Genomic DNA, 24,845 nt, shown 5'->3' with positions numbered 1-24,845 from the left:
CAACCATTTAAAAACGGGGCAGCAGGGCTCCGCTCGAGGGCCGTTAGGAACCAGCGCCTGCTTAGACTCGGCCCGCCGGCCGGAGTCTACGGCCCTCGCCGCGCGGCTTCTCGGATTGGGCAGGCGGGGAGGGCGGGGCCGGGCGGGGGGGGGGGGGGGGGGCGCCGTGACGTGCGAAGGTCCGGATTGGTCCGCTCCGCGGCTGAGGGCGTGCGGCGGGATCGGCGCTCTGCCAATCAGCGCGGCGCTGCCGCCTCGCCCCGCCTCGCGCAGGCGTCCTGGTCGCGCGAGAAGTGCGCCACGCCCCCTGGCGCGCCCGGCAGCACTTCCGGGCAGAGGCGCGGCGTGACGTCAGGAGGAGGGCAGGTAGGTGCGGGCGGTGGGGCGGCGGGGCTCTGCGGACGCGGGCACAGGTCCCAGCCGGCTCCGCCCCGATCTCCGGGCCCCGGTCCTGCCCGAGGGCCCGTGGGTCCTGGCTGGCGCGGCTGCGCGGCGACGCCGGGGGAGCGGCGGGCGGCGGCGCGGTTCCCTGGGGCGGGAGGACCCCCGGAGACCCCCGCTGCTGAGGTCGGAGCACTCGCTCTGTGCAGGCACCCCCGGAAAGGCGGTCCTGTCGCCCCATCCGCTCTTTCCAGGCGAGGAGGTAGCTCAGAGAAGCTCAGACACTGGCCCCAGGTCACCCAGCCAGGGAGGGCCCAAGCCCGGGGAGCTGCCCCCAGACCTGGGTGGGCGCTTAGCCATTTTGTGGGCAAAAGCGCTTTGAGGCTGGAAGCCGCCCGAGGGAAATCTGGTCCAAGGGGCAGACCTTGCAGATGGAGGACCCGAGGTGGAGGGAGGTCCGGGTGCTGGCAGAACAGCTAGCATCCAGGCTTTGCACCCCAGCTCCTCCTCCCCATCAGCCCCTGACCCTGGGCCAGTCCCTTGAGCCCCGGCGTCGGCGTCCTGGAGGTAATGGTGACATGACACAGAGTACAGGAGGCGGGGACCCTGGGGAGTGCACGACTGAGGTGGCAGGAACGATCAGAGACCAAGCTTCTTGACGCCAGGGAGCCTGCACACTGTCTGGTTTCGTGCAGCCCGCCGGCTGATGATGGTTTTAATTTCTTAAATAATGGGAAAAATTCAAAAGGAGAATATTTTGTGACTGGTGACAATCACATGAAATGCACATTTCAGTGTCCCTAAATAAAGTTGTATTGGACTGCAGCCCCCCCCTGCCCCCCGTGCGTTTATACAGTGTTTGCAGCTGCTTTCGAGCTATGGCGGCAGCACTGAGTTCCTGAGATGGAGACAGAAATGTTTACTGTCTGGCCCTTGACAGAAAATGTGCCAGTCCCCATTCTAGAATACGCTTCGGTCCCTCATAGTGCCTCTCTTTGGAGTAAAGAAGAACTTCCTTTCATTTGACATAAAAGTCTCTTCTCCAAACATGCAGGGGGGTAGGGGGTCCTCCCACCCCCAGTTTAAGGAGCCCCTGCATTTGATGGCTGTGTCACCTGCACTGATTCTCGTGGCAGCTCAGCCGGTTGTCTGGGTGGTTCCTGCAGCCAGCATCCCCCAGGGGCAAGGCTCACCTCACAGCTCGAGATGCAGCGACGTGCGGCCTGGCCCAGAGACAGACTGCAGATGGGTGACCAGACACAGGGCGAAGTGTCAGGAGCTCCAGGAAAGGCGGGCGTTTAGGTTGGGGGTCAGACAAGGCCTCTGATGAACGTGATGTCTGAGCTGAGGCCTGTGACCAAGAGCGGACAGCTGGTGGAGGAGCTTTCAGGCCGTCAGCCTGTAGCTGCCGAGCCTTCAAAGGCAGCCGGGGAGCCAGGGTGACTGGAACAGAGTGAGCAAGGAGGGGAGGGGTAAGAGGTGGGCTGGGAGAGCCAGGCAGGGGCCCTATAGCCCATGGGCAGGGGGTTGACTTCATTCTCAAGGCGATGGGAACAACTGGAGGGGTTTAAGCAGGAGAGCCATAGTTCAGGTGGATATTCTAAGATCCTTCTGGCCCCTGTGAGGAGAACAGACTGTGGGGCTCAAGGGCGGAGCCAGGAGACTCGGCAGGAGGTGACTGCGCTGCTCCAGGCGAGCGGTGATGGGGCTCTGGACGGGGAGAAGGGCGGCTGTGAATGTGTGTCGGACGGAGAGCGCACAGGACTCTTTTTCTAAGCAGAAACGCTGCTCTTCCGAGGTCTCCTGCACCTGGAGGGGTCGGCTGAGCCGCCGCCACTGCACACAGCCCACTGCATCTTCACAGGAGGCCGCGGGCCCCCCGCCAGGCTCCCCAGGAGGACAGGACTGGTGGCGGGTCAAGGCCACACAATCGCTGTCTGCTCATCTTTTCAGATTGGCCGTGTTGAGGGTGAGGACCAGTAGGCAGCTGCCAGGATGGTGAGTAGCCGGGCATGTGCTCACTGGGCTGCTTCTCTTCTGGTCTCTATCAGACCCCCGTAGGGGCCCTGCCCTCCCCCCAGGGTCACCTCCCCTCCCCAGGCTTTCACTGCTCTTGATCTTTTGGTCCAGTGGTTCTCAGACTTTGCTGTGCATTAAAATCACCCAGAGAGCTCATTTCTTTTTTTTGATTTTCCTGTTAATGAGGTGAAAGTCACACAACAAAATTGGTCATTTTAAAGTGTATGATTCAGTGGCATTGAGTACATTCACAAGATTACGTGCCAACCACCTCTGTCTAGTTCCAAAACATTCCCATCACCCCAAAACGAGACCCTGTCGCCACCTACAGTCCCTCCCCGTCCCCTCCCCCACCCCCGGCACCCACCAGTCTGCATGTGTCTCTCTGGACTTGCCTGTTCTGGACGTTTCCTATCAGTGGAATCACACGCCACGTGGCTCATTGTGCCTGGTCCTTTCACTGAACGTGTTGTTTTCACGGTTCGTCCACAGTGTGGCGTGAATCAGGGCACCCTTCCTTTTCATGGCTGAGTAGTATTACACTGTAGGGATGGTCCACGTTGTGTTCATTGGTGCATCTGTCAGTGGGCATTTGGGTGTTTCCACCCCTTGGCAATTGTGTGAGTGATGCTGCTGTGAATGCACGTGTACAAGGATTTGTTTAAACACGTGTTTTCCACATGGCTTTTTTTTCCTCCCCAAAGCCTCAGTGCATGGTTATGTATCCTGGTTGTAGGTCCTTCTGGTTCTTCTGTGTGAGCCGCCACCTCAGCGTGGCCACTGACAGACAGGCAGTGCGGTTCCACCACCGGGAAACAAAGCCGGGCCGCTAGAGCGGAGGGCGCTGGACTTAACCACTATGCCTCAGGGCCGGCTCCTACATTGCTGTTTAAAAGCCCAGCATCCAGGGGCCAGCCCGGTGGCGCAGTGGTTAAGTTTGCACATTCCGCTTTGGCAGCCTGGGGTTCGCCAGTTCAGATCCCGGGCGCAGACATGGCACTGCTTGGCAAGCCATGCTGTGGTAGGCATCCCACATATACAGTAGAGGAAGATGGGCATGGATGTTAGCTCAGGGCCAGTTTTTCTCAGCAAAAAGAGGATTGGCAGTAGTTAGCTCAGGGCCAATCTGCCTCAAAAAAAAATAAACAAATAAAATAAAAAAGCCAAGCGTCTAGGCCCACAGCCCAGAGCAGGCAGTTGGTCAGAAGAGCTGGTGGGGTGGCCAGGCGTCGGGCTGTGTGCCATGCGGCCGCTTGGGGGGCTGCTGCAGCAGTTCTGCCCGTGTCTGGAGAGCCCCTCGCAGCCAGGGAGCCTCTCATTCCACCTGCGCCTCGGCCGTGCTACATGTCTCTCTGTGTGGGTGCAAGGTTAGCAGTGTCTCACTGTGAGTCACGGTCCCCAAGACTGAAAGCCACTGCTCCAGGAGAGTCTGGCCCTCGTGGAATTTTCCACGGCGATGACCAGGGGTTTTTCTCCCGAGTGTGTAGTCCCCGGTCAGACATGGAGCCGGGGCCGTGCCCCGCGCCGCCGCCAGGTCCCGTCAGGCCCTCAGGCCTCCCGAGCAGGTCTCCCCTGAGTCACGTGTCTCTCCTGCTCCCCAGGGCGAGAGGAAGGGCGTCAACAAGTACTACCCTCCAGACTTCAACCCTGAGAAGGTAAGGCCCGGCCGCACCGCGAGGATCCCCTCCCGGGCTCGCAGGCTCGCTGCAGAAGCGTGGGCGCCCCCAGGTCTCCCTGCCTGGTGATTGTCACTCGCGTCCCGGGGCGTCCTCTTGGCTGGCGGTAGACGCGGCTCTCAGCAGTGACCTTGTGCTCTGAGCCCAGCGTAGCGTGTGTCAGCAGAGCTCAGGGTGGGGTGTGGCACGCAGGCTCTGCGTCAGACTCCTCGCCCGCCGCGTGCAGCTCCTCTGGCCGCCTCCTTGTCCCCTCTGCCTGGAATCTCTTCCTCCTTAGACCACAGGCTCCTTCCCTTCCTTTAGGTCTCTCCCCACAGAAGGCCTCCCTGACCACCGTCTCCTTCTCTGTTGCATCGACTAGTGCTTTATTGCTCTTCGTAGCCCTTAGAACCCCCTGTCGTATCGTCCATTTATTTGCGTATTGCCCATCTGCCATCTAGGCGTCTCTAGGCTCAGTTTCCCCGTATGTTGGAAGCAGGAAGTAAAATGACATGACGTCACAGACTCGTTGGGGGGTTAACATGAGATGACGCCTATAGAGCGCCCAGTAAACGTTAGCCCGTGTTGTCATCTCACGTAATCCTCCCACAACACTGGGATGTGGTCACGGTCCTTGTCCCCAGTGACACATGGGGGAACCGAGGCTCAGGAAGGCAGAAGGTGAGGTCACTGCCCAGGGTCCCGCCGCTCTCAGCCCCTAAATGGGAGGGGAGGTTCAGACTCACGTATTCCTGATTCCAGCCCCATGTCTTCGGCAAGGCCTCAGCTGTCGCCTCCCTGCAGGACAGCAGGAGGGGGCCCCTTGCGGCCTGAGAGAGCGAGCCCACGCTCCCCCAGCTCGGCTGTGCTAACCCGCCCCCTCCTCCTTTCCGCATAGCATGGCTCTCTCAACCGGTACCACAACAGCCACCCGCTTCGGGAGCGGGCGCGGAAGCTGTCCCAGGGCATCCTCATCATCAGGTATGGCCCCATCAGCCCAGGACTGCTGCCCCCCATGCCCGGCGTCCGTCTCCAGGAGGAGGCCCTGCCCCGTCCGCCCACTGCTGCAGGGGCTTGGTTCTGTGCTGCAGAAGCCCTGTAGCGGTCGGCCGTTGCCGCATAACAAAACGATAGCATGTATCACTGCTCCCGAGTCTGCGGCTCTGCCGGGCCTCTCACGTGTCTGGGGTCAGCTGGCTGGGACTGGCTGGTCCAGCGTGACCTTGGCCTAGAGACTGGGCCCTGCTCCGCGTCTCTCCTCCTCCGCCAGCCAGCCTGGGCTCGTTCACGGAACGGCGTCAGGGCCCAGGAGAAAGCGAGCAGCGCCATGCCAGGCCTCGGAGGCTGGGACTAGCACGCGCACCGGCCCCTCTGCTCCCCGGTGCTCAGGGCTGGTCATGGTGCAGGGCTGGGCTGTGCAGCCCGCCTGCTGACAGGAGGTGTGCAGAGTCGCACGCAGGGGCGTGGGGCTGGGGAGCGGGGAGAGCAGCAGCCATTGGTGACCACCATCGAGCCAGGACAGGGGCCCTCCCCGCAGGCTCCCCTTGTTTCTGGCCCGCGCTCCGTGGCTCGTCCGTGGCAGGAAGCAGGAGCCAGCGTGTAGCCCCAGCCCCAGCCAGGCGAGCCCTTCACTGCCCCCTTCCCTGTCCCCTTCGCTGCCCCTTCTCTGCTCCGGGCTCTGCCCTCAGCCTCAGGCTCCACCCCAGGCCTCACAGAGGGTCTAGTGACAACATCACCAGAGGCGGGAATGTCTGTGGAAAAGGAGTCAGCAGGGCCTGAGGAGGCACAGGGCTCGAGGACCCTTCAAGACCCCGCCACGGGGCTGGCCCGGCGCTGTGGTGGTTGAGTCGTGCACTGTGCTTCAGTGGCCCCGGGGTTCGCAGATTCGGATCCCAGGTGCAGATCTACACCACTCATCAGGCCCCACTGTGGTGGCGTCCCGCACCAAAATAGAGGAAAACGGGCACGGGTGTTAGCTCAGGGACGATCTCCCTCACCCAACAAAAAACCAAAACCCCCGCCGCATCCCCACGCTGCCAAGTGCACTGCGCTGGCCCACCCGGGCCGCACACCACCACGTCCACTCTGTGCGCCGAGCCTGCCTCGTCGGGCAGTGCCTGCACCTCGCCTCGTTCGTTCCCCGAGGGCTCTGTAAGAGAATCCTGTCGCTGTTCCTGGAAAGCCAGGACCGTGTGTCGCAGCTAGAACCGTGACACAAGCCTAGAGGCAGGAGGACCCAAGTACTCTCGAGGTGGACCCCCACGCTCTGCGGCCTCTCCTCCTCTGCTCGGGAGTTTGGCCAGTGCTGCGGTGGGGCCCGAGGGACACTCCCCAGCGGGGTCAGCCAGCCCTGCCCCCGTTCTGTACCGTCCCGCTTGCAGGGCCCCTGCAGCATGGCCGCACCGGAGCCTGGGGTGTGGGGACCCGGGAGAGGCCCCCGCACCCTGCACACCAGCTGTTTTCTGTCGTGCAGGTTCGAGATGCCCTATAACATCTGGTGCGACGGCTGCAAGAACCACATCGGCATGGGTGAGCCACCCCGCCGTCACGTCCCTCACTGCCCGGCGGGAGAGACCGGGGTGCCCCGCTCAGGATGCGGGGAGGGGCCAGCCCCCGAGCGACTGGCGGGCTGTGGGCGCCTCATTGCGAGAAGCTAGGGGGCCGGGCTCTCAGTTCAGATCCCGTTGGCCACGTCCTAGCTGGGGGACCCTCTGGGCGCTTGAGCCGCCGTGTGCCTTGGTTTACCCGTCTGTGGTATTCAGGTGGTCAAGTGCCCCCTCTGGTGTATCTGGTGCTTAGCGCCTGGCACACTCAGGCCTGTGAACTTGGGGGCTGCTGCTTCCAGCACCTGGGCTGGGGCAGCGCTCGGCAGCCGTGAGCCCTCGGGCGGGTGACCGCACCCTCTCAGCGGCCGCATCTTCGCCGTCACCTGGGCTCTGGGCTCTGGGCTCCGGGCATGGCACCTGGCCCCAGGAGCAGCTCGCCCGCACATGGAGCTGGCAGCTCTTGGTGGGCAGGCCAACCCCTCATGGCCGCGGTCCCCACTGTCGAGAAGGGTGACAGAGCCCCCACGTGCCTGTCAGACCCCGCCTGGGCGTCTGCCCTGGAGGCCACCTTGGGACAAATGGCGGCTCGGCCTGACTGCACACAGGGCATCCTCAGGGCCACCAGCAGGCGGCCCACCCGCCCGGGCTGTTGTCCTAGTTTAAGCCCCTGTGTCCGATAAGCAAGGTCAGACGGAAAAGCCGAGACGTTCCCCAGGGAAGTACTGGCGCTGAGCTTGCGGAGCGGCCACAGCCCGGGCAAAGGTGCTGTCAGCACCTGGGTGATAGGTGGGGAAACTGAGGCCCAGGGCAAGGCGGCTGGCCTGAGGTCGAGTGGCTGGTCAGGGTGGCGGCAGGATTGGCACCTGGGCCCTCTGGCTCCCACCCGCCCTCCCCTGTGGCTTGAGCCCCTGTCACGCAGCCTGGACACGGCCCTTCCCACCTTGGACTTCAGTGCCCTCCTGAGGTGCCTCCCCTGTGGGGGGCAGTGCCACCTGTCTGCCCCCACCCCGGGTGGCCTGAACCCCAGCCTCTGCACTCTCCTCCTCCTCCCAGGTGTTCGCTACAACGCAGAAAAGAAGAAGGTCGGCAACTACTACACGACCCCCATCTACAGGTAGGGGCAGCCTGGGGGCATCAAGAGGGACGCGGGGTGGCCGCGGGGGGCTGCAGAGGAGTCTGAGCGGGAGAGAAGTGCACACCCTCTTCCTGATGGCCGTTCCCTGCAGACCTTTCCTGGAAACCATCCTGGTCTGTCAGGCACATTCTCCTGCCTAGAACCCTCCATGGCTCCCACTTTGCTCCAAGTAACAGTCTGAGTCCTCCCACAGCTCTGCCCTGCCCCCTCCCTGCCCCACCTCCTCCCACTCTCCTTTTCTGCCTCTGCTCCAGCCACAGGCCTCCAGGCTCTCATCCCTCACACCCCAGGGGTCCCTCCTCTGGAACACTCTCTTACCGACGTCTGCAAGGCCCCTCCCTCCCCTCGGGTTTCTGTTCGCACACCCTCCCACGCTGAGAGGCCTTTTCCAAAGCGGCCGACACTGGCTGCTTGTGCATTTGCTCCGACGCAGCCCCCATGGGCACATCAGCCCCCCGCCCAAGGGCTGACGGCAGTGCTTGTCCCCAACGGCTGGCGCAGAGCCGCCACAGAGCAGCCCAGCCCAGAGAGTTTGTTGAATGAATGCATGAATGAATGACGAAGGAACAAACTCCAGATGGGAGGTCAGTTCTGGGGTGACGGGGTGCATCTTTCCCGCGCGCAGCTGTACCCCAGATACAGGGGTGGTCAGCAGACAGTTGTGACTGACGAGCATGGACAGAAGAGGCAGGCAGGGGTCCCCGGGTGGCCTGGGGCGCGGCCGCGGTGTCCTGACTGCCACCCACCGCCCGCCCAGGTTCCGGATGAAATGCCACCTGTGTGTCAACTACATCGAGATGCAGACAGACCCCGCCAACTGCGACTACGTGATCGTGAGCGGCGCCCAGCGCAAGGAGGAGCGCTGGGACATGGCAGAGAACGAGCAGGTGCTGACGACAGGTGAGCGTGCTGCCAGGGGAGCCTGAGGCCGGCTGGCCTGCGCCCCCGGTGGCCCAGGGCCCAGCGCGCTCTCCCTCCGCCACAGAGCATGAGAAGAAGCAGAAGCTGGAGACGGATGCCATGTTCCGACTGGAGCACGGCGAGGCCGACCGCGGCACGCTCCGCAAGGCCGTCCCCACACTGAGCCACCTCCAGGAGGCACAGAGTGCCTGGAAGGACGACTTTGCCCTCAACAGCCTGCTGCGCCGGCGGTTCCGGGTGAGCGCGCCCCGCCCAGGCACGACCCTCATCCCCGCGTCCTGGCACAGGCAGGCATTTTGCCCTCTGAGCCTCGGTCTCCCCATCCGTCACGTGGCTCCTGCCCCTGGGAAGAACGGCCCTGCTGTCAGCCGGTTTGCAGAGTGGAGGCCAGCTCCTCACACCCGTTCGTGAGCGTGTTCTGCTGTCCCCGGACCAAGCCGCCCAGTCAGCCCGCCCGCGCAGCAGTTCCAAGCTGTGCCCGCGGCCTCGTGAGGGTGGGAGAAGGGGGTTTGCTCCTAACAGAGCGGCAGGCCCGTTCTAGTGTGGCGTGTTTCAGGGTGGCGTGGAGTCACAGCGCAGGGGCCAACGCCCGCCCTCGGGGCACAGGCCCGGCTCGAGGGCCCTGCAGCATGGCTGCCACGGGCCACAGTGGCTCCACTTCGTGGGGCCGAGTTCCAGGGCACCAGGCCCCGGGGTCACATGACCATCACAGCCACGGGTTTCGGCCTGTGCCCAGAAAGTCCTGTGGGTCCGGCAAAGCTGTTCCTCTGCCTCCCTCTCCGAGCCCCACAGGCTGCCGGCTCCCGTCTCCCTCCTGGCGGCCTCCCGGCCTCCTATGCCCGTCGTTACTGGGAGTCGACTGCTCATGTTCCTGTTCAGCTGTTCAGCGTTCGCTGCTGAAGGCGCCCCTGCAGCCAGGCCAAGCCCGGGCTGCATCCCCGCCCCTCTGGTGCCTCCTGGTGGCAGGTCTAAGGACCCTCAGAGAGGACATCCCACCACCCTCCCCTCTCCACCTCGTTGCTTCCCATTGCCCCGCCTGCTCCCTGCCCTTCACTCGGTGGCTCGTCCTTCCAGAGACTCAGGCCCCAAGCAGTCAGCCTGGACACACCTCCCTGTCTGCTGTCAGGGTTGCCTCAAATGAGATCCAGAACCTGGCTGCTTCTACGGCCCCGTCATCTCCACCTGCACCTGCACGGTCCCTCCTCTCTGGTCTCCAGGCTCCAGCCCTCGCCCGCCCACCCCCCCCAGTCTGTGACCCCACAGCAGCCAGCAGGTGCCTGGGAGCACCTGAGTCAGTGCACGTCCCTCCTCTGCTCAGAACGCTTCCTGGCTTCCACTTACTTACACAAGCAGCCAAAGTCTTCCCTGCATGCCACCAAGCCTGAATGATGTGCCCTTTCCCGGTGCTCTTTCTGCTCCAGCCACACTGGCCTCCTCACTGTTCCTCAACTGCTCCAAGCATGCTTCTGCCTCAGGGCGTTTGCACAGGCTGTTCCTTCACCTTGGAACACTTTTCTTCTAGATACCCACATGGCTCCCTCCCTCAGACATAATCTCAGGGAGGCAGTTCCTGGCCCTCCCCCCTCCCCTGCACCACGTTTAAAGGTGAACCCCAGCCCACCGTCCACACCCTCTCCACATTCTCTCTCCTCCCACTTGGTCTCTCGTCCACTAGAATGTCAGCACCAGGGCCCGGGTTCGGGCTGCACTCTGCCACACCCCACATCTACAACAGGCCTGACACGACGGGCGCTCTAGACGTCTGTGGGACGAGGGAGTGAGGGACCGAACGATACACGCGGTAACGATGATGCTGAGGCAGTGCACGGGTGGAGGCACGGCTCTGACACTCCCTCTCCACAGGAAAAGAAACGAGCCCTGCAGGAGGCGGAGGAGAGGGACCAGGCGCTGCAGGCCAAGGCCAGCCTGGCCATCCCGCTGGTGCCCGAGACCGAGGCCGACCGCAGGCTGGCCGCCCTGCTCAAGCTGCACACCCTGGACTGTGCGTGGCTGGGGGCGCAGGGTCGGGCGGGGGGCAGGGCAGGGGCGGCCCCGGCCCCCTCCGCCCTCCTTCCAGCGCCCTCACTTGCCCTCCCGCAGCCTATGAGGACAAACAGAGACTCAAGCGGACGGAGATCAGCCGCCGCTCCTGGTTCCCCCCGGCCGCGGCGCCTGGCACCGGCACCAGCACCAGCACCAGCACCAGCAGTGGCACTGGCAGCAGCGTCCTGAAGAAGCTGGCCCAGAGCCGCAGGCCTGCGCCCGCCGGCACACCTATCACCGTGGGCACCCTGGGCATCGTGCGGCGGCGCCCCCAGCATGCGGGTGGGATCCCCGGACTGGGGGGGCCAAGGGTGCCAGAGGGGACCACCCAGGACAGGCCTGCACACCCCCAAGACTGCTCTCAGGAGACCGTCGAGACCCCCCAGACCAGCGGGCCTGGTGGGCAGGAGGGGAGCGGTCAGCACAGGACCCCGTCTGCACCAGGCCCCTCCCAGGACACAGCCTCCCCTGCCCCCCAGGACCTGCGGCAGCCAGGCGGCCTCAGCTCCTCCCTGGTGGCCGACTACTCTGACTCAGAGAGTGAGTGAGCACCCCTGTGGAGGCGGCGGCACCCAGGAGCCCCCAGACCGCACCCCTCCCCGACCTCGACCTCTTGTGGTGCCGCAGCTCTCATGTATTTGCACCTGGAGAGGGTGTCTGTGCCTGGTGGGACCCCCACATTAAAGCCTTGGGTCTTGGCCCCTGCTTCAGGTTATTAGGGGGGCCCAGGGGCAGCCCCCACCACCACTCAGCCAGGCCTGGGGGCACTCAGCCACAGGTGCTGATGCTGCGACCACAGCCAGGGTCCCCATCATCTTGCCCAGGGTCTGAAGGTAGTGGCTCAGGTCGGCCTGCAGTAGGGGCAGGCTTCCTAGGGGAGGTGGCACCCGCTGAGTGTGAAGGGTGGAAAGGGAGCAGGGGGCACACACCCAGGACCTGTGCCAAATGCAGCTGGGGCTGGAGCACACAGGTGGAGGCTGCTCCGTGTCCCCGGCCCATGGGGGCACCTTGGACAGGTCACTAAAAAGTCCCTAGCACGTCGCTGCTTTTGAAGGAAACGTACACGGAGCAGAAAATGGCCCAGAAGCAGGCGGGCATCCCCCGAACCTTGGAGCAGGAGGCTCCTTTCACAGAGGGTGGGGCCTTGCGTGTGATAGGCACTGTCCCAGCCGCTGGGGACACAGCGGGGGCCAAGCCGGGCCCGGGGGCTGAGGTTCCCGCCCAGCTCCTGCTGGCGCGGCTCCGCGGTGGGGGCCTGACCCCCGGGCCCCGGAGAGGTGGCGGGGCAGCAGGAAAAGTCCGTTCATTCTGGGAACCGCGCGTGAGGGCCACGGGAGCGCTCGCTCTGGCTGGAGAAGTCAGGCACCTAAGGGGGCCAGCCCGGGGGTCGAGGGTCCTGCTGTGACCCCGTAAGTCCGGTCAGGCGAACGCTGAGTGCAAGGCCCGGCCTCCCGCAGGCGCCGCAGGCGCCGCACAGGAGGCCGAGCGCGGGCGGGGCTGCTGGCAGGAGGCTGGGACGGGGCGGGGGCGGCCACGTGCGCGGCGGGCCCCGGAGCGCGCGGGTCGATGTGCGCACGCGCGCCGTCCGGGGCGACCCCGCCCCCCGAGCGCGCGGCCCCGTCCCGGTCCTTGAGCGCGGCGGCAGTATGGCGCTGGAGGCGATCCGCTACTCCCGGGGCTCGCTGCAGATCCTCGACCAGCTGCTGCTGCCCCAGCGCAGCTGCTACGAGGCGGTGGGCTCGGTGCGCCAGGCCTGGGAGGCTATCCGCGCCATGAAGGTGGGCGGCCAGGCTGGGGCGGGGGGCGCATGGGCTGGGGGGCCGGCCGGGTTTGGGGGCGCAGGGCCGTGATGGTGGGGGCGGCCCCCGTCCTGACCCGCGCCCCCCGCAGGTGCGCGGCGCCCCCGCCATCGCGCTCGTGGGCTGCCTCAGCCTCGCCGTGGAGCTGCAGGCCGGCGCGGGGGGCCCGGGGCTCGACGCGCTCGTGGCCTTCGTGCGCGAGGCGCTGAGCTTCCTGGTCACCGCCCGGCCCACCGCCGTCAACATGGCCCGCGTCGCCCGCCAGCTGGCCGACGCCGCCGCCCGGGAGGCCGAGCGGGAGGGCGCCACGGAGGAGGCGGTCCGGGAGAGGTAGGGGCCTGGGCCGGGCGCTACTCTGTGCGGAGGCTTTGGGCTCCTATTTGGGGCACAGCGACATGTTTTCCAGATGGGCAAACTGAGGCACGGCACGTTTAGTCCAAGGTTACACAGGCAGGGCTGGAGTCCACCGTCTGCAGCCTGGCCTCCGCATCTTTGGACTCAGCCCCTTGGCTGCGCCTCACCTGAGCATGCTCAGTCCTTGTCTGCCCTTGGAGGTCCTTTTCAGGGTTCTTTCCTCCTCCTGCTTTTTACATTTCAGGAATTTTATATCCTGTTCTGGTTCCTCCCTGCCCTCTTCTTTTTCCTCTCTTCCCGCCTTCCCAGGTACAGCGTTACTCTCCGTGGTGCTTGACTCCACCAGCCGGGCTCCTGCCTCAGGGCCTTTGCACGTGCCATTTCTGCCGGCCAGGTGTCCACAGAGCTAATACCCTGGTCTTCAGGGTTCAGGTTTCTGCCTTCCCCACCTCCTCACAATCCACCTCATCTCTTGCGCCCTGCGCCTGACTCCACTGTCTTTTCCTTCACTCTATGATCTGCACAGTCTGCTACCCCACGCCAGTGTCAGCTCCCTGGGAGCTGGGACATTTATCTCGTTGTGTCCCCCGGTGCCTGGCCCACAGGAGGCGCTCAGTAAACACGTGTTGCATGATCGAGTGGAGGGCCAGGTGGCAGCGGCAGAAGGGTGCAGGCCGAGGGCCGCTGCAGGCAGGTCGGAGCAGGAAGTGCTCCTGCGGAGCCTCCATGGGAGGGAGGAGGGGCTGGCATGGGCCCCTGGTCCTGGTGGCTGGCGCCCAGAGCCCCTCGTCGCCCCCAGAGTGATCCGCTGTGCCGAGGACATGCTGGAGAAAGACCTCAGGGACAATCGCAGCATCGGGGACCTCGGAGCCCAACACCTCCTGGAAAAGGCAGCCCCCGGGGGCGGCAAGGTGACTGTGCTGACCCATTGTAACACTGGGGCGCTGGCCACCTCTGGCTATGGCACAGCCCTAGGTGAGTGCACATCCATGGGGATGGCGTAGGGCCTTTTGTAGATGCAAGAAGAAGGAACAAAAGCTAATTTGCCCACCAAAAAAAAGTAAACTTATTAGTTTTTGTACAGAAATAATTAAGAGGGTTGTTTTCAGGTACGGATGGACCCAGGGTCTCAAATGCTAGTATCAGGACCCATCCATCCCAGTGCCCAAGCTCTGCCCTCCTCCTCACACTCCATGGGTCAGCAGGGGGGCTGCCAGCATTTAGATCAAGAGGAAAAGAGCCAAGGGTCTCCCTGCTGACTGGGCCAGAAAAGGCTTCTTGCATCTCAGGGGAGCTCACAGGGTCAGCTGCCCATCCAGAATTAGTCAGTCAATGGGCACAGCCTGAGCCAGACAGTGAGCTGAATGTGGACTCCAAGAGGACTGAGGAGAAGGGCCTGGACCCCCACAAAGAAAGATTGGGGGAGCTGTGACAAAGAGGGGGGACTGGGTCCTGGGAGGTAAGGTAGCAGATGCCACTCCACTCTCAATCCTCAGGAGTTTTCCCTGCCTGCCTGGGTCCCACCGTCATGCGTGGGGACTGAGGCCTTGATGGCAAGACATTTCTTCATTCACTCAACAAACATTTTGTAAGCATCTGCTGTGTGCCCTTCATTCATGCATGCGTGCATTCCTTTATTCACTCAACAAACATTGATTCAGCCCCGACTGTGTGTCAGAGACAGTTCCGGGCGCAGGGGACCCAGCAGTAACAGTGTCTGCCTGAGGAGGAGGGACAGACACGCCCGTGTAAGGCACAAACCTGTACAGTGCATTCGGAGGTGACGAGTGGGTGGAGGAGCAGGGAGCGCTGGTGGGGTCCACCGCAGCCAGCGGCCGTCCTGCCATCTGTCCCCTCCGGCCTCGCGGGCCGGGCCGCAGGTGTCATCCGCTCGCTGCACCGCCTGGGCCGCCTGGAGCGTGCCCTCTGCACGGAGACGCGGCCCTACAACCAGGGCGCGCGGCTGACGGCCTTCGAGCTGGTCTACGAGCAGATCCCCGCCACACTCATCGCCGACAGCGCGGCAGCCGCAGCCATGGCCCAGCGCGGCGTGTCCGGTCAGCGGGGCAGGCCCAGGGGACGTGTCCTGGCGGGGGCGGGGCGCCAGGCGCAGGCCGGGTCATGACCCCAGCGTCTCGCTCCCCAGCCGTTGTCGTGGGAGCTGACCGCGTGGTTGCCAATGGCGACACGGCCAACAAGGTGGGCACCTACCAGCTGGCCATTGCCGCCAAGCACCACGGCATCCCCTTCTACGTGGCCGCCCCCAGCTCCTCGTGTGACCTCTGTCTGGAGACGGGCCGGGAGATTGTCATCGAGGAGCGCCCCGGCCAGGAGCTGACAGACGTCAGCGGGGTCAGGGTCGCAGCGCCCGGTAAGCCATCTGCTCAGAGTGGAGGGGCATCTGTGCCGGGACAGCCGGCGCCTTCACAGGGCAGGTGGCCCTTGGGGTGGCAGCCGCCTTCTGACTCACGGGCCGCTCCTTCAAGCCGTTTCTTGGAATGGAAGCGTCTTGGAGGTCAGCTTCAAGGTCAAACTGTCTTGCGAGAGAACAGACACCTGGTAGCGGTGCCACCGCGGCCGGCCTGGGTGCCCTGTCCCCAGGCCCTGGGTGCCCGTCCCTAGCATGGGTCGTTAGGATGACCTCCCTCATAGGCCCATGTGCTGTGGGATGTGGTCCCTGGCCCTCAGTCAGGGCTCATGGAACATTAAGCCTGTGATGGAAACCTTCTCTAAGGAGACCCGTTAAGGTCCCTCATCCTGCGGACACCGTGGGGCCACCCCGTAGTCCACGTATAGAGTAAAAATCATTGTCTACCGCCAAGCAGAGGACATTCCTGACGCTCTGTTCTCTCCTCTGATCACTTACAGCTTTTTAAAGATAGACCCTTAATTCCAAAACTTTTTTTTTGGTGTCACTGCTTTCCTGGAGGCATAATTAGCACTGGTCAAAATCCAGAAGACCGTGGAAAGCAGGGTTGACAGTCGCCCCGCCCTGCCCTAAGAAAGCTGGGGCCAGCAGGGTACCAAGGAGGAGTGACAGCCAGGTGCAGTCGGCAGCCCCAGGACTCTGCTCCAGCCAGCGGTCACAGGGACGCAGACCCGGGGTGCGGGTCTTCTGGTTTTTCTAAGAGAAGCCTCACATTTTTTCACGTATGAAATTGCCCACGTTTTGAAAGCTGGCTGCTAATTCGGTGGTCCTAAAAAAACTGTGAGCAGAGAAAACAGTTACGGCCCCCTTTGCGGCCTCCTGTGTAAGAAGCTGCTATGCACTCAGCACGTGCTTTCAAGGGCCTGGCCGATGCTGGCTGCCACGCAAGGTGCAGAGACACAGGTCCCTCATGGAGCTGACAGTCCGGTGGACGAGACAGACAACCAAGGAGACAATAACAGTTATAGTGTATGTTGGAAGGGGGTGAGGACTGAGGAGAAACAGGCAGGCACAGAAGGGTGTGGGAAGTGTCCGTGCCAGGGGTTTAGGCAGGCTGATCAGAGAAGTGCCCAGTGAGAAGGGGACATTTGAGTAAAGACTTGAAGGAAGTGAAACAGCGAGTCATGTGCATATCTGAGGCACAGGGGGCAGCCTGTGCAAAGGGCCTGAGGTGGATTTTTGGAGGTTCTTAAAGGGATCCTTGGAGCAGGCACAAGTGGGGTGCACGTATATAAAACTTTGAAACCTTCTTCTTGGACGAGGACAGTCCAGGAACTGTGGGGGCTCTAAATTTGTTACTGGGTGCCAAAGCCCATGCCTTTGTGCACTTTTGGGGTGAGCATCCCCAGATTGTCAAGGATTCCCCAGCTCCAAGAACCACTGTGGGGGGGACAGGTGACAACAGCTTGAGAACTATCACTGAGCCACGTGCCTGCCTTCTTGCCTCCCCTCTCCCCCCGCAGGGATTGAGGTCTGGAATCCTGCCTTCGATGTCACCCCCCATGACCTCATCACCGGCGGCATCATCACGGAGATGGGCGTCTTTGCCCCCGAGGAGCTCCGGGCAGCCCTGAATGCCACCGCCTCCTGAGTGGGGCACCCTAGATGGAGCCCAGAAGTCACCGGCCGGGCTCTGCATACTCTGCCCCGATCCTCCTAGATTTTATACTAAACTTATTGAATGGCCTGCCCAAAGCTGACCTCCTTCCCTCAGCCACACTTCCTCCTAGAGCGGGGAGAGCAGACAGGGCCTTTGCACGGCCCTTAAGAGCCCAGCGGCTGGAGCCAGGCTGCCCGAGTTCGCCTCCCAGCTCTGCCACGTTTTCTGCTGTGTGATCATGGCCAAGTCACTTCACCTCTCCACGCTGTGGTTTCCTCACAAATGGGGATCTTACTAGTTCCACCCTGTTAGGGTGCTGGCAGGGCTGGGACTCTGCAGGGGTGCCCAAAAGGTCGGTAATCAAGATAAGTAATAGTTTCATGCAATATTTTTTAAAAATCAAAATTCCCGCAAAAACAACCTGTGATAAACAAAATAGCAAGATTTTAAATAGAATGGAACCCTGACCTTAGACACCTTGAAGGTACTGACCTCACCTCTGTTACTGGCCCTCGTTCCAATAAAACTTTATTCACAACATCAGGCAGCTGGGCAGCAGGCTGTAGTTTGGTGATTTGATTTTTTTAATAAAATATTATTTTTAAGTGTTGAAAATTATCTTGATCATTGGAAGTTTTTGGCACTCTCTTAAATTTTGCCTCACCCGAGTCCTAGACTGAATTTTGTACATAAAGAGCATGAAACAGGGTAAGTTTTACAAATAAGCGCCCAGTAAATGTTAACTTGCCTTTGTAACCTTTCCTTTGAAACTCCGGAAACGCTGCCTGTGATCCACCACTTTTGCCATGTACTGTCCCTGTAATTCTTTGCCACGTTGTATCCCGTGAGCCTTTGCGCCCTCTGACCCCACTGTATCCCACCGTGCCCTGCGCTTTCCGGCTGCCGGGGCTCACGGCCACGCCTCTTCCGGCGCATGCGCGACCATGGCGCAGGGGCAGCACAAGTTCCAGGCGCGGAAGCCGGCGAAGAGCAAGGCGGCGGCGGCGGCGGCGGCGGCGGCTTCCGAGCGGAACCGGGGCCCGAGGAAGGGCGGTGAGGAGGGGTCCGGGGGCTGGGGGTGAGGCGGGCCCGGGGCTCCCCCGCCTCACGCGAGCGCGTCTCTCTCCAGGCCGTGTCATCGCCCCCAAAAAGGCGCGCATCGTGCAGCAGCGGAAGCTCAGGAAGGCGAGTGCGGGCGAGGGAGGGAGCCGGGAGGGGCCCGGAGCCGGCGGGGGCACTCGGGAGGGAGGGAGGGGCCCGGAGCCGGCGCGGGGCCTGGGAGGGAGGGGGGCTGGGGAGGGGCCCGGAGCCGGAGGGAGGCGGGGCGGGGGGGGGGCGCGGGGAGGACCGGAGATGGAGCCTAGAATCCGCTCAGGGACGAGGGATGGAGCCTGGAGGACTCCCTGCTCAGGGAGCGTTAGTTCCGTCCCCCGTGCAGTGGCGACAGCATCATCACCTAGCATTTAACAGGTTTCTAGGCCTGGCAGGCCAAAAGTATTCAACGCAAGTCAGCTGCTGTGGTTGTTAACGTTCTGCAGCGGGTGGCATGGGAAAGGAGGTGAAAACTGCACCTTTGCAGGAAAGCAGCGCATAGTTGGGGAGAGTCGCAGCTTCAGGAAGGCTGGTGTTTCTTTGCCCTGAGCCTCTCCCCTGTGCCCTAGTCGGAGAGCTAGCGCCTTCCTCCCAGACTTATAGGGAGTCAAGGTCACTAGGCACCTGTAAGCGCTGAGAACAGCGTGGGGCACAGTAAACGATGGCTGCTGTGGCCATTGCTGTCGTTTTCACGTCTGTCTTTAAATGTGGCTTCGTTATATGTAGGTGAGTAGTGTTGAGTGTACAAAGAAGTTACAGAGACTTAAGACTGGTTTTGGTGGAGTCAGATCGCAGCCTGTATCGTCATCCGTGTGCCAACCCGCCCTGCAATCTTGAGCAAAGTGCTTCGTGTCCCGGAGCTCAGTTTTCTCCCACCCAGGCCCCCAGCCACCTGCTTCCCTCCATCTGGTGGTGGGCGAGGCGTGTGTCTCAAACTCAGCATGTCCAGAGCCAGGCCCTGAGTCCTCCTCTGCCCCGGCCCAGGGTCCTGCTGTGGTCTCCATTCCGGATCCTCGGGGTCGTTCTTGAGCCCTTTTCCTCTCACATCCAGGTCGGATTCCATCGTTTTTGCCTTTAGAATTATTAGAATCTGACCACCTGGAACCATGCGGTCTGATTGCCCCCTCGTTGCCCCCTCAGGACCTGGAGGTCGGGATCCGGAAGAAGATCGAGCATGATGTGGTGATGAAAGCCAGCTCCAGCCTGCCCAAGAAGCTGGCGCTGCTGAAGGCCCCCGCCAAGAAGAAGGAGGCAGCCTCCTCCTCCAAGACGCCTTCCTGAGGACAGCAGCCCAGGGAAGACCATGCGCACTGTGGGGAGCAGGAGCCATGCGCCCCAGAGCCTCAGGTGGCACTTCGAGCTTCACTGGGCCGGCCCTTGCGCCGGTGACCAAGCAGCAGGTCCATAGAGTGCCTGGAACTCAGCAGAGGCCAGAGGGGACCAGCACCAGCTCCCGCGGCCCCCTCCCCTCTCCAGGTCCTGTCTCCACAGTTTCAGCCTGAACAATAAACCGGACTCTCCCTCCTCCTGCATCGTGCACTCTTGTGAGCCAGCCAGCACTACCCCAGCACTCTCCCCAGGGACTTCTGTGCTTCTAGCCTGGGGGTCACCCTCTGCCAGGGACGAGCCAGGTGTCCAAGGGAGCCACTTTCCCTGTGGAGTCAGGAGGGGCCGCTGGTCTGGTGCCCTCCCTCTGCTGGTGGTTGGGCTGGCAGGCTGCGGGCTGGGCGACACTGACTTGCTATCTGGGAGAGGTGGTGGCGCTTGTGGGTGCAGTTGGCTGCTCCCCCCGAGGTGGGTGACTGGTCCCCTGCTGGCCCATCCTTGCCTGGCCAGCCTCACCCACCTCAGATGTGTTTTTTTTTGGTCCCACACACAGTGGTGTTTAAAACTTCTTGAACCAGCAACGTTTCTTTAGAAAGCAGGGGACAGCCACTGTGGAAGACAGTTTGGTGCCCTCTCAGTAAGTTCAACATAGGTTTGCCACGTGAGCCAGCGGTCCCACTCATAGGCACACACACAGAAGAATTGAAAACAGATTCAAATGACAACTCGTACATATGTGGTCACAGCAGCACTGTTTGCAGTGGCCCAAAAGCGTACACAGCCCGTGTGTCTCTCAGCCCGTCAGCAGACAAACAGGATGTGGTCACGCGGTGGAATATTATTCAGCTGTCAAAAAGGAAGGAAGCGCTGATTCCTGCTACGCTGGGCATGAAGCACAATTGCTCGGTGAGAGCAGCCGGTCCCAGAAGGCCACAGACAGTGGTTCCACTGATGTGAAATGTCCGTGACAGGCAAGTCCAGAAACGTGCAGATCCGCGGGGGCCAGGGGAGGGGTGGGGAGTGACTGCTCACGGCGACGGGTTTTTGCAGAGCTGCTACAGATGTTCCGGAACTAGATAGACATGGCTGTGAGATACTGTGAATGTACTAAATGTCGCTTGGTCGCGCACTTTTAAACGATGACTTTTATAGGTGAGTTTTAACCATCAAATGGAAAAGGCAGGGGCAGCAGTTTCACACACAAAATCGTAACTGACATCTCGAACAGTCGGGAATGGTGGCAGCTGAAGCAGGGCCCTGGCAGTTTGGGGTCCCTTGCAGGGTGGTGGGGGGGGGGGCGGCATGGGCCACCTCGGCGGGCAGGGCTGACTTCCACCCTTCGAGAGGGTCCATTCTGCCCCTTGGGTGTTTATTGCACCCCTACTGTGTGTACAGCCTGGCGCACACTGGGCTGGAAGGGCTGAGAGCTGACGCTCTGGTGGGCATAACGGGAAGCCCCAGCCCCCGCCTCCGCCCTGTCCTGCCTCCTGGCCTTCTGCACCTGCTGTTCCCTCCTCCTCTCCACGTCCTCCCAGAGAGCCCTTCTCTGTCCCTGGCCCCCAGGACCAGCCACTGTGCCCCTCCCATCCGTCTGCAGCTCCGGGCCCTGCAGCTCCGGGCCCCGCCTTTGCCAATTCACTGCTGCCCCAGCTGCGGGACGGCGCCCGGGCTGCCCGGTTGACAGGCGCTCCTGGAGGGAAGGGATCCCCCCACCTTGCTGCAAGGAGGGCCACGTCTCGGTGACTCCGCGGCGACCGCTCTGTGCATCCTCTCCACACAGCGCGCCCTTCTGGGCTGTGCGGTTGTGGCCTGGTGTGTGCCTTGTCTGCTCCGGGACCGGGAAAATCTGACGGCCACGTACAACCGATTCCAGCCCGTCCGGCAGAGGGTCCGAGGACAGCCCGCCTCCCACGTGCAAAAGCCAGTGTCCGTCCGGCCGCACGGGTGTTTATGCCCAGAGTCTGATCTGTGAGGGACCTGTTCTCCAGACGCTTCTGAGCCAAGTGTAGCATCTGCCTGGTTCACACGAGTTCAATAGCAGTGTTGGCCCAGGCTCGTCTTCACTGTCTGTCAGAGTCACGATTTCCTCTTGGGATGGTTTCCACCTTTCCCCTGTCATCCTCGGTGTCCCTGTCCACCGGAACCTCAAAGGGCCTGGGCTGGGACCCGTGGGCTTGGGGCGCCATCCGGGGCCTCCTGCGGCCACCAGGAGGCGCCGTGAATCCAGGCCAGGCCCACGGATGGCCAAGGGCACTGTCCACTGGCTCCCTTTGTCCCTCTGACCCCAGCCCCTCTGAGGAGGACCCCAGGGGCGAGGAAAGGCATTCAGGCGCGACAGGCATGGGGTCTGGAATGTCACCCACTCGTTCCCCCTCCACCTCCCCAGACAGCATCAACTTCCCGTTCCCGCCCTGGGTGACTCCTCCAGCCGAGTGCCTGCCTTGCACCTGCCCACCAGCCCCCCTGCTGCTGGCTCGGAGAGCCCGGACTCTTGGAAACCCCCTCACCTCGCGGCCTAGGCCAGTTTCTGCCACTTCCTGGCTGTTTGACCTTCAGCAAGTCCCTTCACCTCTCTGAGCCTCAGTTTCCCCATGTTAAATGAACCCTAACCCACCCACCCCCGTGGGGAATTCGGGAGCCTGAAAGCGGAGGGCCTCACAGGTGTGATTGGAGCTGCCGCGCCGAGTCCCAGGGGAGCCAGCCGAGCCCAGCGGCCACCAACTCCCTGCCTGCCGGACCGAGGTCCCTGCCCAGCTGCTTCCGGCCCTTCCTCCGCCGTCCCGCGCCGCCTCCAGTGCCCGTTTTTCCAGGCCGGGTGCTGATGCTCCCCATGACTTTGTGCTTGGAAAGGGGAGGGAAGACACGGAGGAAGCAAGCCTCCAGCTGGGCGCCAGGGGCCGCGGGGACCAGGAAGCGAAACCGCCCGGCCGGTTCCTGCAGTCATGGCCGGGGCCCGCGCGGCTGGCAGAGGGAGGGGCTCCGGGGAAGGGAGGGGACGGGGCGGCGCCCATAGATCGCTGGCGGCTGGGCTCCAGGGTTGCCCGTTTCCCGTGGGTCTTGAGGACACGTGGGCTTCGGGTCAGGAGCTGCAGATGCCTAGACAGTGAGCTCACGGCGGCGGCCGGCGGGCAGGGTGAACGCAGCTTCCGTTTCCCTGGAGCCCCAGCTCGGCTGCCACAGAAGGGAGGACGTGAGCGGCTGAACCCCCAACCTCGCCTCTCCTGAAAGTGCCGCTGGCAAGAGGCACGTCTGAGATAGGCCTAGAGACCTCATCCTGGGGGCACCCCCATCTTCCCAGGGGCTTTTTGACCCAAGATCGCTGTGTGGCCTTGGGCAACTCTCTGACCCTCTCTGGGCCCCATTCCCCTCATCTGTAAAATCAGAATAGAGTTGGAATAGAATCTTGGTGTTTCCAAAATTCTGCCTTTGATCTCCAGCCAATGTGACAGGACCAGCCCACCCACCTGGGCTTGAATGCTGGCCTTGGGCAAGCCACCTTTCTGGGCCTCTGTTTCCTCATCCGTCAGATGGGGATGATGACAATATCCGTATCTACTGTTAGAGAATAAAAGAATGCCTCCCCACCCTGCGATGACCCATTCTCGGCTCCTCCTCCACACCCACTGTTCCCCCGGCCTGGAGTGGCCTCTGATTCAGCATCTGGGGACCCCCCCTTGGAGCATCCTCGGGGCTGGGAGCCGGGCTCAGCTGTCGTCGTCACAGACCAGATGCTGAGGGGGTCCCCGGGCCCATGTGTGAGGGGGGCGCCTGGGGCTCTGTCTCTGCCTCAAGTCCTCTGCAGGCGGTGCACGTTCCAGGAAGCCCAGGCCTCCAGGCTGGGTGGCTCAGGCAAGGACCCCCACCCCCACCCCTGCCCCGCCCTGAGCCTTGGTTTCCTTGTCTGAGAAAGGGAGGCACTGGTCCCCACTGTGCAGGTGGTGGAGGGCTCACACTGGGTGACGTGTGGACAGCCGGAGCGCCCTGGAGCGGTCAGGACGCTATCATCACTGCTTTCTGGTGGCTTCTTCCCAAGGCCACCGCCGTCCCATAGGAATGAACCCAAATTCATTTACATTATTTATCATCCATATTTCAACGTGAGCAATATTAAAAATTTCTAATGAGGAATTTTACCTTTTTTTTCCTACCAAGTCTCAGAAATCCGATCTGTGTGTTCCGTTTGTAGGTCAGCGCCGTTCGGGCCAGCCCCATTTCAAGGATGAAAAGGCCACTTATGGCCGGTGGTGACAGCGCAGGTCGGGGGGACTTTACTGAATGGTGGGTTGGGGACTGGCCAGAAAGCGCAGCTGTGAAACGAAGTTCCTGGAAGGAAAAAGCCAGAGTTTCCATATGAGAAGGGGTGGCGGCCGTCAGGCCACTGAGGGGCCACCCTGGGTCTTTCCTGCTCTCTAGGTAATTTCGAATGAACAGGAGCAAAGCTGAGTTGGGTCAGTCAGCAAGCTCCAGGCTGAGTGGCTGCTGTCCGCCCGCCGGACAGGTGCTGGCGGCACCGCGGCGCCCGGATCAGACGGGCCACCGCGTCTGGGGGGCTCCCGGCGGAGAGAGCGGGGCCGGAATCGAACCGCTGCCGAAAACAGATCCAGAAACGTAACGATGGTGGAGGGAAGCGGGGCGGAGGAGACCGGCAGGGCTCTCCGAGGACACAGGGAGGAAGGATGCGGGGGCGGGGCCGGCTTCCGGGCCAGAGAGCGTGGCCCCGACCAACCGGGTCAGAAAAAAACAGAGGTGGTCGGACTGGACTTGTATTACGTTGAATTAGGACACTGACATTTCAGTAGGTCAGAAATAGCCGAAAATCCAGTGTCATATGACCACGTAATGGTTAGGGCGTAGAATGGATTAGGGGTTCTTAGCTTGGGGCTCAAGGATGAGCTGGAACTGGGCTCTGTTTCTAGAGAGGGACTCCGCAGCCCCCATGAGGTCTACCAAGGGGCTTGGGATGCCCCCAACCCCCCCCTCCAAAAGCATCACAACTTGACTGGCGTCCAGAGAGGCTGAGAAAGTTCCTCGCATCACACAACCCAGACGGAGGAGGGGCCGCGCTGCTGCCCGGGGATCCCGCAGCTCCGTCTCGCTCCCCGGCCGAGCCATGTGGATTGTCCCCTCGCGGCGCCCGGAAGCGACCCTCAGTAAACAAAGCCGTGTGTGGGCGCAGCCCCAGCTGCCCCGGGCGCGCTGTCCAGCCCCCGGGGTGGGGGAGGAATGTTGTGAATGAACCCGGGACCCGCCCCGAAACTCCGCGAGAGGCCGGCGCCGCGGGGGTCCTCCTGCTGTGATTGGCCGCCGGCGCCCCCAGATTGACAGCGCCGTTCGCTGAGCGCTCTGATTGGGCCGCCCTGGAAAGACAGGCAGCTCCTGAAACGAATGAGCAGCGGCATCCTGGAAAAGCGTCTGGAGGTGCAGCCAATGGCGGGGGAGGGCCTCGGAGGCCGAGGGGGGTGCCAATGGGGACGGGCGGCGGGGGCGGGACGGCGGCGGAGGATAAAGCGGCGGCTCAGGCAGCTTCATTGTTGTGAAGAGCCTTA

At 62.5% G+C, this 24,845-nt stretch overlaps 3 protein-coding genes and 1 long non-coding RNA gene across 8 annotated transcripts; 3 read left to right on the top strand and 1 right to left on the bottom strand.

Moving 5' to 3' along the window:
* The first annotated feature begins 251 nt into the window (after positions 1 to 251).
* Positions 252 to 11,399, top strand: YJU2B (YJU2 splicing factor homolog B). Of its 4 annotated transcripts, none has more exons than XM_023645263.2 (10): positions 252 to 366; positions 2,162 to 2,379; positions 4,002 to 4,055; positions 4,954 to 5,036; positions 6,529 to 6,584; positions 7,655 to 7,715; positions 8,494 to 8,636; positions 8,722 to 8,894; positions 10,521 to 10,659; positions 10,758 to 11,399. In XM_023645263.2, the coding sequence occupies exons 2-10, from the start codon at positions 2,377 to 2,379 to the stop codon at positions 11,246 to 11,248; spliced, it is 1,203 nt and encodes a 400-aa protein (XP_023501031.2). In that variant the 5' UTR covers positions 252 to 366; positions 2,162 to 2,376; the 3' UTR covers positions 11,249 to 11,399. The 4 variants fall into 4 exon arrangements, with proteins under 4 accessions (XP_023501031.2, XP_023501033.2, XP_023501032.2 ...); XM_023645265.2 differs by having other exon boundaries at positions 265 to 366; positions 2,335 to 2,379; XM_023645264.2 differs by having other exon boundaries at positions 267 to 366; positions 2,180 to 2,379.
* An 840-nt stretch (positions 11,400 to 12,239) lies between these two features.
* On the top strand, positions 12,240 to 17,496 carry MRI1 (methylthioribose-1-phosphate isomerase 1). The gene is made up of 6 exons (XM_023645266.2): positions 12,240 to 12,478; positions 12,591 to 12,829; positions 13,653 to 13,828; positions 14,734 to 14,910; positions 15,000 to 15,224; positions 16,745 to 17,496. The coding sequence occupies exons 1-6, from the start codon at positions 12,347 to 12,349 to the stop codon at positions 16,870 to 16,872; spliced, it is 1,077 nt and encodes a 358-aa protein (XP_023501034.2). The 5' UTR covers positions 12,240 to 12,346; the 3' UTR covers positions 16,873 to 17,496.
* Positions 17,497 to 17,688: 192 nt separating this feature from the next.
* C7H19orf53 (chromosome 7 C19orf53 homolog) lies at positions 17,689 to 19,497 on the top strand. 2 transcript variants are annotated; one of them, XR_011440604.1, is made up of 4 exons: positions 17,689 to 17,934; positions 18,011 to 18,066; positions 18,700 to 19,024; positions 19,114 to 19,497. XR_011440604.1 is itself a non-coding variant. In XM_001914837.5 (3 exons), the coding sequence occupies exons 1-3, from the start codon at positions 17,826 to 17,828 to the stop codon at positions 19,252 to 19,254; spliced, it is 306 nt and encodes a 101-aa protein (XP_001914872.2). In that variant the 5' UTR covers positions 17,761 to 17,825; the 3' UTR covers positions 19,255 to 19,497. The 2 variants fall into 2 exon arrangements, 1 of the variants encoding a protein (XP_001914872.2); XM_001914837.5 differs by lacking the exon at positions 18,700 to 19,024 and having other exon boundaries at positions 17,761 to 17,934.
* On the bottom strand, positions 18,747 to 24,533 carry LOC106783385 (uncharacterized). Its single transcript, XR_011440605.1, has 3 exons — positions 24,295 to 24,533; positions 23,434 to 23,622; positions 18,747 to 22,470 (listed from the first exon to the last, which is right to left on the bottom strand). It is a non-coding gene; the product is annotated as an uncharacterized lncRNA (long non-coding RNA).
* Positions 24,534 to 24,845: the final 312 nt, after the last annotated feature.

The sequence above is a fragment of the Equus caballus genome, chromosome 7 (assembly GCF_041296265.1).
Source record: "Equus caballus isolate H_3958 breed thoroughbred chromosome 7, TB-T2T, whole genome shotgun sequence".
Lineage (NCBI taxonomy): Eukaryota > Metazoa > Chordata > Mammalia > Perissodactyla > Equidae > Equus > Equus caballus.
This window is presented reverse-complemented; position numbering and strand designations above follow the sequence as displayed.